Below are 15,858 nucleotides of genomic sequence, written 5' to 3'. Positions count from 1 at the left end.
TCTTTTATGATCGTGTTATGGTGGAACTAATGCTTAGCTTTAATGGTATGGAACTGTTTCTAAATCATTTCAAGTTAAGACTGCATGTGTGTGACATCACTGGGCTTCAACACAATGGGGTGGCTTGTCTTTCAAGCAAATGGCAGGACCAAATGATCTCTGACATGTGAGTTTGTGGCAATGCATATTCACTACGCTTGATTTTCCACACTATCAACGGCTTTGAAAGAACAGAAAAAACACTTTTTTTCTCCTCTGTTAGACTGCGCCACCTTTCCCACTAAAAATACCATCTTTCCTGGTTGAAAACCCCAACAGAAACACCGTTTTAGTACTAACACCAACAGAAATGATTCAGTCACATCAGAGGAGTTATACACAGTAAATGAATTATTTGTAGTAATTTCAGTTACTTGGTACATGAAGCACTTCACTGTCAGCTGAGCTGTTCTGAGGGTGGCACACACTTGTTTGTAGTATGACAAGATACCACATACCAATTTAAGTCTTTATTTATTCCTTTAATATTCCATAACCCCCATAACCAGACTCTCTGACCATGTGGCACCTGCCCCTTGAATGCTGTTCAGTGGAGGCTCTTGTTAAATATCCTGTGAGGTATCTGATTCACAGTCTTGAGTGACTTTGTGATTATCCCTAGTTCCGTTATCCCAATGAACCGAGATTGTTAATAAAGCCTGCACAATTGCCCCCGGGGTGGGGTAGAAAAACAAAGAAACAGCTAATCTAATCAATCTTTTCATTACTTTGTGCTCTGCTGACACGTTGACCCATACAGAGTTTAAAGGATATTACAACAGACACAGAATAAAACAGAAAAGCACAGGGATATGACAGCGTCTTTTGCATTTCAAATGCATTGGAAAAGACAAGTGCAGTAAGATATATTTGATTAGTGTCAAGGCAAAAAAGACAAACTACCAGTCCCAAGTCACCTTAAGTAATACCGAAGTCTGAAATCGTACACACTCAAATGTACTCGTCAGTTCACTTGGCGTGTGTAAACATTACTACGACAGAGCACAGAACGAGCCAATTCTTCCAGTACCTGCTGACAACAGACCTGTAGAGCTTTGAACAAACTTGTACAATTACAGTTACGAGTCTCTGACTACCATGTTTACAAAGAGACAGAAAGCATGACCTTTTTCACCAAAAGGTCTAAATACCAGTACTGTCTGAGCACTGGTTTACACCCTTCACACAGTGCTGCTATCCTAACTCATGAATGAAACAGCGCTGGATTAGTGACACAGGTGTGTAGTGTCAGTATTACAGGCATGTAGGGTACATCAGTACTGTAGTTGTGAAGAGTCAGTGATGCAGGTGTGTAGGGTGTATCTGTACAGCAGGCAAATAATGTCTCTAATACAGGTAGGTTAGTGCATCAGTGATACAGGTGGCATACACTCTGTTAACGATGGAGGTGTGAAGAGTGTTGCAATGTGACAGATGAGCAGAATGTGTTAGCGATACAGGTGTGCAGTCTGTGCCTGTGATGCAGGTGAGTAAGCCTATCATTGATATAGGTGTATGGCGTCTGTGATACAGGTGCGCAGAGTGTTTCAATGTGACAGATGGGCGGAATGCATCAGTGATACAGGTATGCAGGTGATGCACAGTGATGCAGGTGAGTACAGCCTGTCACTGACATTGATGTATAGAGTCTATGATACAGGTGTGTAGAGTTCCTCAGGTGCAGGTGTGTGCGGAGTGTGAGGCCTACCGCAGCGGCTGCGTCTGGGCGCTGGCGGCGGCCTCTTCCAGCGCCGGCCGCTCCTCCTGCTCCCCACTGGCTCGGAGATGCCTGAGCTCGTCCGGCCTGACGGCGTTGTACCACGTCTGCTGCCCTCCGTCAGGCGTCAGCACGGGGCTCTTGGCCTCCTCGGCGCCCTGGGCCGTTTTCACCATGTTCACCGCGTTCACCGGGAGCTGCAGCAGCCTCTGCATGGTTGTCATCCTCCCCGCCTAAACGCCCGCCCGCGCAACCGAAACCACCTGCTGGAGGAGGTGGGTGGATGGGGGTGGCGGGGGGAAGGGTTCGTTCTCAGATGGCTCTGCTACGATGAAGACTGGGGTGGGCAGGGGGGGCGAGAGCGTTCACAGTCCGGCGGAGTGTAAATCCACGAGGTGGAAGGAGAGTGGCACGCCAGCGCAGGAGAAACTTACAGAGCGGATGCAGAGACCCATGTGGAACATGGTGGTGGTGGGGGGGGGGGGGGGGGGGGCAGCTGACGTGGAGAAGCCAATGGACTTGCGCTGGGCTTTGAGCCGTGATTGGTCGAGCGGATCCGAGGCGCGGCGTGGCACGGCGTGGCGCGGACCGGCGTCAGGCTGCGCTCTTCTCCCACGGTGCCGTTTCTCTCTCTCTCTCTCCCTCTCCCTCTCTCTCTGTCTCTCTCTCTCTCCCCGGTTCTCCTTCCCCGGGAGATCGTCCTCTGTCTGCGAGAGCCTCGCCCCGCATTCGGCGCTGCCAGCTCGGCTCCCTTCGCTTCTCTTTATTGTGCAGACACACACGGCACAGCCCACTCCCTCGGCCACGTTACCAGTCCCCCTCCCCTCCGTGCTCTCCCTCTCTCTCTCTCTCCCCCTCCCCCGTCTCTCTCTCTCTCTCTCTCACCATGCACTTTTCCCTGATATGACTCAGCTTTCACAGTGGCACCCTGGCTGGCTTCCCCTTCTCTCTCTCTCTCTCTCTCTGCCTCTCTCTCTCTCTCTCTCTCCCTCTCTCCGATGATCCGTGCAAAAACAAAAAAAAAAAAAAAACAGTGGAGGTACCTCTCGCCGTTTTTTTTTTTTTGGCACAGACGTGTCGCTCCTGCCTATGAGAAATCCCCCGAAACCTCCAGGACAGGAGCACTGTGTCAGCACACGGGCGTGCGAGAGCGGGTGCGGTGTGTCCCTCTTCTGCCGTGAGAGGGCTGGCAGTGCAGCGACGGGGCTTGTGAGGGAGAGAGGGGAGGGCGATGGCAGCCCTTACGAAGCCGCGGCACTCGCTGGAGAGACCGGCTCATTGACAGATTATCGCCAGCTTCAGTCACTTGACCTTTGACCCTTGCAGCTGCCCCGGGGGGGGGGGAGCGTGGCTGATGGAATTAGGCAGCGGGCATAAGGACCGAGGCACTAAATTACACACCTCACTGTGGTTGCTTTTCTCCGGGGGCGGAGGAACGCCACTCTGCACGCAGGCTTTCACGCACAGGCACTTCAGTTGATGCTCACTGCTCACTCTCTGGTCGCTCTCTCTGTTCCCTTCTCTGTGTGTACAATTTGTTTGGTGCAATATTCCACGCTGTAGTCATGAAAATCTCTCTTCGCTTTGATGAGAATGTGTTATGGAGAGTGGCTGAGGCAGTTTATTTATTTATTTTTTCCCATTCTGAATGACCGCTTTTTCTGTTCACACTACAAATCCCCCCCCCCCCCGTCCTTCTGGCTCCGTTTACCATTCCTCACCAGAATGCCTCTCCACAAGACCCGGGGTGCTTACTCGATATTCACAGCCTCTCCTCACCGCTCTCGCAAGTATAACTGGAGAATGCTGTGGTCCCTGATACTTCAGGTGAAAGAACAGGGCTTTCATTCAAGGTGTAGGGAAACCAATTTGTCGGGAAAACTGCAACACGATAATCTCCGGAAGATTTATCCTATTAAATCCCTGCCCCTCGAAGGCAAATGGGCAGTAACAGCAGCAGCAGCAAGCATGCTCATTAAGAGTGGAACGGACAAGTGCTCTCTCCCCACTACCTCCCCACTACCACTCTCCTGTCCACGCTCCAAACGGACAAGAACTCAACCTTACTCACCCTCTCACCTGCAACAGCACATAGACAGGGCTCTGTAGCTCTCGCACAGAGCGGAACTATATTTTCATCCTGTCACTTCATCCTGAGAGCTCGGAGACAAAGCTCCAAGGAAGAGCAGCAAACAGCAAATGCTCTCAGCAATATCGCCGACACAAAGAAAGGTCACGGTGATTACGACAAAAGCAGATGACATTTGACATGCAGTGATCAAAGGGGACGAGCCGTGTGCCCAGAAGAAGGACGGGGGGGGGGGTGGGGGGGGGGGGGTTAAGAGACAGTAGACAGCCTCTCTGTGTCAGATGCTTCTCTGTGTGCACAGCATTTAACCTGGTTCCTCTCCAGACTAGGTTCACAGAACAAAGAGCCTCTCCCGACCTACCTCTTTCCCTCCCTCCCTAACCAAATGCAAGATACTTCTTCGACAATTTATTCTCTCCTTTCCAAACAGCCCATACAAAAAAATTACATATTGAGAATATATTTTTGAGATCATAGTTTTTACCTCATAATATATTTAAAATATGTAAGTGATTCATCATTTCGGAACATTACAATATATTTCTGATTCCTATTAATATATTGTAATCATATTTCAAATACACTCTTGAGCTGAACAACATATGGCTCAGTATATTGCAGTACTTTTAATTACTGTATGGGAGGGAAAACGCCCTCCCTCACCCCAAACTCTCACCTTGACAAAATGTACTCAGTGAAAAAAACTGTATTTCCTATGCCTGTATTTCCTCTTCTCAGAGGATCCCTCACCCTGTTCCCCCTGGTAGCATGCGGCTTGTTTTCCGTTTCCTTCCAAACACCAGCTTTCTCAAAAAGAATCGACTTTCCTGTCTGCCGTGCCTCGCAGACCAGAGCGAAGCTTCAGCCCACGCAGGGCGTTGCAATGACGGAGGGATGATTGCTTTTTTGGGGGAGGGGGGTTGCACGAGAGGGGCCCTGCTGAAATAACTGATTAGATATCAATACAGGCAGGAAGAGACTGCAGGCTGTATTGTCAGGTGCCCGCAAGCGTGACACATCAGCGCCCGGCCCGTGGCGTGTGGAATAGCAACTCAACGCCGATTACAGAAATCCCACAAATGCCACCCATTACCTACACAATGGAAAGTTGACACGATCATGTGTAATCACCCAGAATCCCATTTCAGTTGGTCATTTGTTTATTTTACACTGAATTCACGGACTGTGATTTTGCAGTTGAGATGTCATTCCAGATAACGCCAAACTCTCACTTGGGATACTCAAAGTCCCTCCGAATCAAAATTATTCAAAGCTAAACAAATTAAAACTGGAAAGGTGTTCTTTTCCCGCTTTGCTGTTCCTGTCCTCTGTACATACTGTGAGATAGCGGCCAGATGGTGACAGCTTTCATTAAACTGTCACCATATACCTGTAACAGACCTTGTGCCTTTCAAAAATCCTAAATACCAGGGACAAAGTAGTTACCAAGGCAACTAAATGTGAGGACTCAAAACTGTCTATATAGAGACCTGTGTTGCTGGGTATCTTGCTTCCTGTGCACCTGCAAAATACCCAGCCACACAAGGACAAATATCAAAGAATATTCTATTACATTTTTTTTTTTTTTTTTTTACGTGACACTAGCATTTTCAAAACATATCAAGATCTCAGCCTCACTTAAGGCTCTTTCCGTGAAACGAGGACCACTCGTTACGAGGATAACAGATAAAAATTGAAGCATAAACGTGTGTTCAAAAATGAAGTGCTCCAGTGAAGTGACAGGCCGTTGTTTCAGTTTGCTACCCTCTAGGCACCTTAATGATGCTCACAAACAGGCACGGCCATCAGTGCCACCAGCTCAGGCAGCCATTTGATTTCCTTCCAATTCCTGTGGTGCTTGGATACCATGCGAGAGATACATCCTGTGGCCTTAAAAAACCAAAAAAGGGAGGGATACTTTTGCCAGGAAGTCTAAAAATACATGCATAAGTGTTTATGTAGTAATAATACTACATTCCCACCACCATGAGCAACGCCACCGTGGTTTCTATTATTGTTGCATATTAAAGCTGAGGTACTGTAAAAGCTACATTAATATAATCTGAGATACAAAGGCAACAACCGCTCAATGTCCCAAACACCAAAAGATAGATTTACCTCCATAACACAACTTCACACTGCATACTGGGTATCCTTTTCTTGAGAAAGGCTTCTGTTACCTTGGTAACACTTTGACAAACACAGAATGACCACCACAGCTGTGCAAATGATAGGGGCAGGAAATAATATCATACTGCACCTGCTTAGGAAAACCATCCAAAGCTGAAGCCATGTTTGCTATTCAAAGAGGAAGCACACTGCTGTTAGATTGAACCTTGGCCACGTATGTGTGTAAATGGAACACCTAGGACTCACTCAGTGGAAGAGCCATTACTAACTGGCCAGAAGATAATCTTGAAAGCAGCTACTGATCTTTTGCAAAGGTCACCTGCATCACGCTTCATCAAACCATGGAAAACACTGGAGTATGACAATAAACAATGACAAATTGACAATCAAATGAGAAGTTAATGATCATGCTTTTTTTCCATTTTTCATTTACTCCCCAATTTGGAATGGCCAATTCCCTGAATTCTGGAATGTCCAATTTGGAGTCATCAATGTTCGGTCCCATTGCACAACCCCCACTGTCAATCCAGGAAAGCGTGGACAAGCACGTGCCCTCCTTGATTGATCAGCAGGGGTCGCTGTTGCTGTTGAAGCCCCTGCCGACGTACCCACCCCTATCCCCGGCAGAATGAAGCCAATGTGCTCCGCCTGTGAGCTCCCGGTCGCTGTCGGCTAGTGACACGATCAGGTTCAAACCCGGGCCGTAGCACTCAGTGTACTCTCAGAAGGAGTGCTTTTACCAACTGAGCCACTTAAGAGCCCACTGATTATGCTTTAATGTGCTTATATTGCAGCTAATTGTTGGACTTCACTGCAGTGATGACTTCCTTTTTGATGGTGAAAAAAGGTGGCTTTGGTGTAGCAATGCATTTGGAAGCTTCATGGTCTTAGTAAGGCCTCCTGTGGCAGTAAGGCCCAAAAACAGATTCAAGGATTATGGATCTCAAATCATTGTGATTTCAATGCTATTGGACATAAATCCCTCGTCCACATTGTATGTTTCTATGGCAACGTTCCCACTTTTAAAGTGTCTCAGACATGTCCTCTAAACATGAGTAAGCAGAAAAAGTCCTTAGGTCAATTGCTGAATACTGACATGCACATATCTGTTCAATCTGGAAGGACCATTTTTCACAAGAGATTTTAAGTGAGGTCGTCACTCACCATGGTTATTAAATTACACTTATCAAAATGGTAGGGGTGTAGTCCCTGGTGTCCCTGATGGCCTCCAACTCACCCCCATCTCCACCCCAACCCCCATACACACACACACACACACACACAGTTGATTGGCTATATAATCCCCACAATTTTCTGCCCACCTATAATTACCTTTACATTTATTCATTTGGCAGATACTTTTATCCAAAGCAACTTACAAGTGAGGTACAATACAACACTATATACCCAGGTGAGGCAGAAGTGAGGTCCCAGTTGTTTTACCAGGTGAACAATGGTTAAATAAAACAAACCAACAAATAAATGCAACCAAAGTAATGGACTGGCGCACAGGTAATAGCTGTGTGATACAGCCATCTTGCTCAAGTATTGGAGAAGTAAGAGAACTTCTATGCCATCAACAAAGAAAATGGATTTCAGACTGTACAGAGCTTCATTGACTGTACAAATTATGACACAAAAGTGATTACCCTAGCATAGGACACAATTTGTTTCTGGCTGTTACCAGAAGCTGTGGTGAGCTTCTAGCATTGACCACTACCGTGCACCTAGAATCTCTAAGCTGACATGCAGGAAAGAGGACGAAGAGAGGAAACTGGGTCTGCTTTCTACGTGAGTTGGAGAGCTGAATAGGATCCAAAGATGGTGTGAGGAAAGAAAAGTCAATGATAAACGGAGGAGGAGAAGAAGACGAGGAGTAGAGAATGTCGTCTTTGCATCTGGGGAAACAATCCCACGGCCGCACCTCCAGGAACCACTGCTCTTATTACGGCGCACATCTAGAGCTGGACTCCAGAGACGCGAACCGAATTCCCTGGAAGACAATCCTACTTGCTTTTGAGTGTCGACCTGCTGCTTCAATCCCTCTCTACACTGATGTATAGCTACAATACAGACAATAATAATAATAATAATAATACATAAATAATAACAATAATACATATAGACAATGAAATCACTGCTTGTAAAAAAATGTAATTACAGCTAATTTTTCTGACTAGTTGATTATTTTGTAGACTAATTGGATTTGTAGGGGTTTTTGCCTCGCTATGCTATCTTATTCTGACATTCCGAAAGACAGTGCTCTCCTAAACCAGAGCTATGCAGGCCCCACCCATGCATATTACAATATTTCATTTGTTTATTAAACATGACCGATTTTCGAAAAAAAAAAAACTAGTTGTCAACTAAAGCTTTATTTGATTATTTGGTCCAATTGCTAGCCTTGCTGTGTCCTTGCTTACATCAATAAAATCACACTAAGTAACACACATTGTTAGATAATGCACGTGCTTGTCCCTCAGAGAAAAAGCCTGATTCAGACACACAACAGCCCTTGCTTGACTGAAATATCCCGTGTTTCACATAAATCCGGCACTTATGTTCGAAGCAATTGCTTTCCATGTCTATATTTCCACAAGCCTGCAGGAAATATCTCTTCCACATCAAATTGCTTCATACATCAAACTATACAGGGAGGGAAAGCAATATTGCACACTGATGAAAAAGATATTTCCTATATTTTGGAGACCTTGTTATAGGTTGAAAAAAGGTGAGCATGTATGCTAGAATACCACAGTTTGATTGTGAGAGCACGATTCTAAACCCTGTAGTTTTGCTCATTTACATGTAGTTCATGCATTTCAAAGTGCCACGAGGCCCGTTTCTTCCTGAAGACTAGGACGCGACATTAAAACAGTCTTTACAGCTTGATAGTGAGTGCCCTCTTTTGGCTATGGCATAGTACTGCAACAGCACAATAAGCCGTTTTCAGGGCAGCAGGTACCTGCGTATCAATAAAAGTTCCCCACAGTTTGTCGAAAGGCATAATGAATTGTAAGGAAGTCAGCTTGACAGCTTAACTTTAGATGGATCTAAACTCTTTGTAAAATCATAGGAAATGTTTTCCTGATGTTTGGTTTGACTTTACATTAGGAATGTAGTTGCAATCTAAAATAATATTTTTCATATCTGGATTCACTGCATGAAAACCTACTGTTTCATTCCTCAAACTACCATGGAAGGTAGTCATTGTGCAGCTATAAGAATCATATCAACTTTACCCCTCCTAGGGATGTTCAGCTAATGCCAATAAGAATCACCATATAGCAGGTATAATTACCTAGCTGCTTGGGGAGCAAATGGAATCAACCGCTGATATTCTTTTGGTATTTTAGTAATGGAAAAAACTAAACAAAACCAAGCAAACAAAAAAATCAATATGTATCAAAACTGGGATCGGTTACAGGTACATCTTGACTGGGCGGTAGCGCAGCATAGTCGTTAAGGAGCAGGACTCATGCCCAAAAGGTTGCCGGTTCAATTCCCTGCTGGGTCACTGCTGTTGTACCCTCCTATGTAACAGCAGTTTATTGACAAAAAATGTTTAATAATGAAGATTGAAACTGTTATGTATAGCTAACAATCTTGACTCTGTGTTGAAGACAATATGACCACCTGAGTCCGTGGTAGCATAACACAATAGTCTTGTTACTCTGCGCCGAGCACTCTGTCTCCCGCCAGCCTCCTGAACCCCGCCGATGACGACCATCCAGGAAAATGCGTCTGTACTCCGTTCACCTTTTGCAATCCTGGTGCCCTATGGGACTTGCAGTGTTAAATACTGTCGACGCTGTCGCGTGAGAGTATATTGCATCCGCTGCACCCTTGCAGTCTCGCACGAGGCTGACGCAGTGAGACGAGCCAAATATACGATTGTAGAGGAGAAGCCAAAAAAGCAAAGAAGCACGGGAGGGAATTCAAAATAGTTCAAATGTACTTCATTTTAAAAGTAAACAACTATTGCTTCTGCATTACCAAACCACTGATTGGACATTGAGTGTCCTTTCTTCAGATAATAATATGCAGATTATAAGGAGAGTTGCATGACAAAAGTGAAAAGCACAAGAAGTCTTCAATTCAATGACATCGACACTAGCTACGGCAGTGGCGATTACAGCACTAATTCCATACAAAATGTGTTAATGTATATGTTACTACTAATGCATATTAATTAATATATTCACATTTCATTTGGAATTACTGGTATAATCATACATTTAGTGCCGTAATAATGCATTTAAGTAAATGTGTGTGATGGTTAAAGTGCATTCGATGTTCTTTCTTTCTTTCTTTACCAGTAAACTATATTTTGCTAGTTAGCAAAATTTCTGAAGTCCTGAAATCACCTTGCTTTCTTTTAATTTTAGCTGTTATACCATTTTGTTTGGTTTCATAACTTATTGGCTGTGTATCAGAAATATGTTGTGAATATATCTTTCATCATAGAGAATCAAATAGAAGGTAAATATGCTTTATTCTGAATGTGATGAATAATAACTGCATATATTTTTGTTTATACGCATATTCATACTCCTTATTCACACATCATTTAATCAACAGAGAGCAGAAAATGTTTGCTCCACCTACCAATTAAAAATACCTGGCCACCATGAAAAACTAGTTTAAGAGCCTTACTGCACAACACTGTATGAAAAACATATAAAAACTCCCACATATTTCTACCTAACAAGGCATATAATTGCTGTGTGTTGCTTTTCAATCCACTAACTGCATTCTTCATCAAACCACATAGTAGCCTATTAATTTGGTTATAATACGAATATTAATTAAGTATTCTGCAAACTGTTCATAACTTAGCTTGTAACAAGCCTGCAAGGTACATTAAAGCACTAGAAACATTAAAAATATTTTATTAAGTCTGTCAGTATAATTAGTGATACTGTTGAAAACTGTGTTCACAAAGCACACTGACACATTCAATACACAAGACGTACAATTAATTTCAGCTCATGAAATGGCATTAGACAAGCTGACAACACTAGAGAGTGTACAACAGCTCTATGACTAATATAACAATTTGATTGAATTTTCATAGCCCAAAATAAATCTTTCAAAGTTGGTACTTTTTATATCAGGAGTAATATATATACTTGGTAGATCTAAAATAGTAAGTCTTTTAAAAAAAACAGTTTTCTGTATGGAATTTTACTGTGATTTGATTCCACTACCTAACATTACACTTCACTGGGTCACTTGAGCATGGAATATCTCAAAACTTGCTGTGACGTGACACCACACACATAACCTCATCCCCAAAAGGACCAGGAGGAGGAGATCAAACACCGTGTTTACATTTACATTTATTCATTTGGCAGACGCTTTTATCCAAAGCGACTTACATAGGCTACAGTTCTTTACAATGTTATCCATTTATACAGCTGGATATTTACTGAGGCAACTGTGTGTTAAGTACCTTGCCCAAGGGTACAGCAGCAGTATCCCAGCGGGGATCGAACCGGCAACCTTTTGGTTACGAGTCCTGCTCTTTAACCACTATGCTACACTGCCGCCCATTACTGTTGCAAGAGAGCAGTAGTGAAGACCGCAAAATCATACGGTATTAAGTTTGCTGTGCGTCATGTGAAGTCAGATCATCGCATGATACTGCGATTCAGACTTCTGGACATTAATCAAACTCTGCAAACTAATGATAAAGCAAGATCTTAAAGAGGAAGATACGCAGGAAATGAAATGCTGAGATTGATGAGTCTACATTGAAAGGTTTTTTTTTTTGCCTCAATAGCTGGTGCAGCAGCCCTGAGAATCTCATGCATCATTAATCCATGAGAAGCTATTTTCTCCCTGATCCACATAGAGGAGCTTCTATAAATAGCTCCGGTTGGAAGCAGAGACACTGGATGTTTCATCCTGCTTGACAAGACGCTGTGTATCATGATCATACACTCAAACACCACTCTATATTATTCATTATTAGGGAAACATGATCTCATTTTACATATTTTACACAATCACACTCAGCATGCTGTTAAGAAAGAGAAGTGGGGTGTAAATGCGGGGGGGGGGGGGGGGGGGGGGGGTTCTTATTTTGAGTGCAATATAGCGGCACAGTAGGTTAACCTGTCACCTACCTGTAGTAGCTTTAAATGTCTTATACACAAAAAAAGTTAGACTTAATCTTCAAAACAATCCCTTCATACACAAATTTCCTACAATGATTTGGGTTAATACTAACCATTGATCAATTAAATATCGTAATTATATATACACACACACACACAATTGGTAAGACAACCACATTTAAACCATTATTCAGCATAAACATACACTGCTGTACAGGTGTCTCAGACATTTTCATACTGTGATGCATATGGAAACAGGCAGTTTGTGAATATTTTAACCTTTTCATCTTGTTCCCTTTTCTTGATTTTAATAGTTACTGCTGATAAACGGACAATGACATCCGTACCTTATTCCAGTTCTGTTGTCAAGTCAATGACTGTCTTATGTAAGGATATCATTGAAGTACTGCTCACCCTTCTTAGACATTTTATTGGATCCCACAGTCCTGGGTTTGTCAATTAAAGATGATACTTCTCTAATAAACATACATGTGTTGTCCTGAAGATTCTTGTAAACTAGTGTGTAAGATATATGTACATACGCATGTATGCAATATACTACAGTTCCACAGTCATCATAGGTATTTGCAATTACATGGTGCTGTAATAACTGTGTCGCTAACCATGAACACAGCCTCTTTCCTGAACACAGAAGTTTCAATTTACTTCCTCAAGTACCCACATTTCACTCAGTGGTGAACATTAATGTTAGACATGTGACCTTCACAGTCACATTTAATAATGCATATTACAACATATTAGGCTACAATTTGCTGGTGAGGATATTACATTACATTATGTTACATTACAATATTGTCGTTCAGCATAAGCTCTTATCCCAGAGAAACTTACATAAGTTACAATTTTCAATTTACACAGCTGGGTATTTACTGAGGCAGTTGGGAGTTAAGAGCCCTATAGCAGCAGTGCTCCAGTGGGAAATCAACCCAGCAACCTTCTGGCTATGACCTCTGCTCCTCACTGCTACATCACACTGCTGCCCTCTGACACTGATGCTGATATCATCAGAACATGTATTGAATATCGCACACCAGCAATGTCAGATTCCTTCCTGCACCAGAGTCAATGTCAAAGTCAGAGCCAAAATCACCCCCCCCCCCCCCCCCCAGGACACCCAGGAGCTATCATGCATAATGGAAAATCTCTTTAAAGGTGACACTTACTTCTCAAAGAGACCCTTAACTTCACTGATATCCCTTTTCTGATGCAATAAGCAACCCCACAGCCAAGACTTCTTGAAAATACACTCTGAGTGACTGGATGGGTTATATTCCCAGATGTGATGAAATCGACTTCATGCACCAAGAGAACTGGCTCATAAACATGGACAATTTTCTCCAAAGCTTTCATCTATAGGTCTGTGAGGCAAACTGAAGCATACACTTGACACACTCAGTAATTACACTCTACGAAATGGCAGGCTTTACATGGCATGGAACTGAACAGAAACAGTTTATGGCTGTGTTGACTTTTTACAGTACTTTCCTGTAATTTCACCAAAACCAGTACGAAATGATACATAGCAATATGCTACACATAAGTCAAAGAAATGCAGAAATGACACACAAACATGGAAGGCTACATGTTCACCAGTCACAGGACTTTTATTCTGGAGCCAGCACACACATGCTCTAAGCAACAGCTGCTTGTTCTGGCTGGTATGGGCATAATAGCTTTTATTTAGTCTGGACTTTTAATCAAGTTGATGACTCCTTAAGGAAAACTCATCCATAAACTCACCCTAATTTCCATGGACCCGCCTAATCTACCAGGAAAGGCTGCAGTTGGGGGTTCTGGATAGAAGGGTTAGGGTTAGACTCATTTTGCTCTGGGTGCTTACTGATTCTGTTTGTTCTATACATGATATTCAACACATTTGATCAAATCTCATCTCACAACCAGGTGTGAATTTTGTCAAGATTAACAGACACAGTATTGCCAGATACAGTTCAGTTTATAAATGCTGCATTCAAATGCATTGCAGTCTACTACAATACCTCTTGCTGACATCAACTTTACAGCTTGTTCTCTGTAGTGTTATGCTCATTACAGTTACTGTAAATTTGGAGTAAAACAAACTGTAAACTGGTAGTGTTTGTTCACAATATCGTTGGGGAGCCAAATTTGCAGACTACACTAAAGAAAAAGACATTTTCAGAGTGCACATATCAAAGCCCTGAGATACAAGTAAAGAGTGTGCTACTTTGGGGTTCAACATCATTGTGTGAAAATGTATTCACATAGATATGAAATATAAAATTTCACATTAAATAAATAAATTATACACATTAAATACTGTATATCCGATACTTTTCCCACATCTGTGTATTTTGACACACTACAGAAAGCCTCTAATTAAAAGTGTGTATGGACGTGTATGCATAACAGGGCTAAAACTTAATGTTTTGCATTCATCTACAACGAACCTTTAATAAAGATTACGTCTGCATACCGCGTCTTCGCGTTAATTTGACAAAGAATATTTAATCGAACTGTATACATCTCCCATTGGAAAGCATGATGCAGCGTGCAAGTGAAAGAAAACAGACTGGGCCGGTGCAGGACTGCTATTAAGACTGTCAATCTGGACCACCATCTGTGCAACGCTCAGCTCCACCGCGCAACCTCGGCTGCGCAAAGCACCACTGCGCTGTCCAACCGGCAGTTCTGAAAACACTTTCGGCAGCGGAAACGAGCCGTCAGCCTCGAACAAGCTGCAAAAACACATTACTCAAGCCCCCGTGCGCGGCTTTTTCGATGGTTCAAATGAAGTTTGATCACTACATTGCATTCCGTTGTTCAGTATTGCCCAATCAGCTATCATTCAAGTAATATAAGCTAAGATCAGACACGAATATTTCCTTGTCTTGGTTCACTTGACCGGCGACGTATTAAATAAAATAAAACAACGATAATTATGACCAAGAATGCACTAGACTTCACAGTTTCAGTAGTTCGCACTCATTTGAATCAAATCAAATCACGGAGTGTTCAGAGTTTCGGCCCGGCAGGTACCACGGTGCTCATACGACTGAGAGGAAAAGCCAGTTTACACAAACGACAAGTGGGCAAACCAGGCAAATAAGCACCCGGCCAAAGCGTGACCCCTCTGGAATCAACTTTAAAATTAAATGTCACCCATATTTCTATTATAATGCGCCCCCACCCAACGAATGGATTTTTTGTAGCTTCCTCCCCACCTTCACTGGCCCCCGCACCTCCCCCCATCAGCTTAGGCTTTCATATGATCATATAAAACACAAAAGATACCTCTTTGCTCTTACCGTTTGTAATCGGAGGAGAAGATTCCTCCGCTGGCTGGATCGTGCCCATACTCGGGTTCCCCAACACTTGAGGAGCCCCCCTTTTCGTCGTAAGCAGAGCTAGCCGACATTACCACGGCTGTTTCGTGGAGTCAAAGCGATGGAGATTTAGTACGGATATCGGGGACTCTTCTTAAAGGCGCACTGACATCTATTTCTCTGCCACTGCGATACACAGATAGCGCTCCACGGTGATGCTTGAGTCACGTGGTATTAAATGGCGCCCGTAAGCCTGGCTCTGGATCCGTCGGCGTAGGATATTTTCAGGCTATGAAAGGACACCGCTTTTGTCTCTCCAAGTGCTTCTCCCATCTTGTTGTCTTGCCAGTTGTGGCCCACAGGGGTCATTGTTTCTAATATTAGCTACTGCCATTTATTTTCCTGCCTTACTTTGTGTTAGAAAAATAAAAAAATAAG

At 43.3% G+C, this 15,858-nt stretch overlaps 1 protein-coding gene across 4 annotated transcripts in view; it reads right to left on the bottom strand.

Annotated features, from left to right (window-relative positions):
• The window catches only part of LOC118781930 (AP-3 complex subunit beta-2), a 59,031-nt gene extending 43,413 nt beyond the window's left edge, over positions 1-15,618 (bottom strand). For 2 of the 4 annotated variants that reach the window (XM_036535085.1, XM_036535086.1), the window contains exon 1: positions 1,748-1,980. In XM_036535085.1, the coding sequence (XP_036390978.1) occupies positions 1,748-1,980 (233 nt within the window). Of the gene's footprint in view, positions 1-1,747; positions 1,981-15,402 lie in introns of those variants that run through there. The other 2 variants (XM_036535087.1, XM_036535088.1) reach the window with 2 other exon arrangements.
• Between the last annotated feature and the right edge of the window lie 240 nt (positions 15,619-15,858).

The sequence above is a fragment of the Megalops cyprinoides genome, chromosome 8 (assembly GCF_013368585.1).
Source record: "Megalops cyprinoides isolate fMegCyp1 chromosome 8, fMegCyp1.pri, whole genome shotgun sequence".
Lineage (NCBI taxonomy): Eukaryota > Metazoa > Chordata > Actinopteri > Elopiformes > Megalopidae > Megalops > Megalops cyprinoides.
The sequence above is the reverse complement of the archived record's forward strand: the minus strand, read 5'-3'. Positions and strand labels throughout refer to the sequence as shown.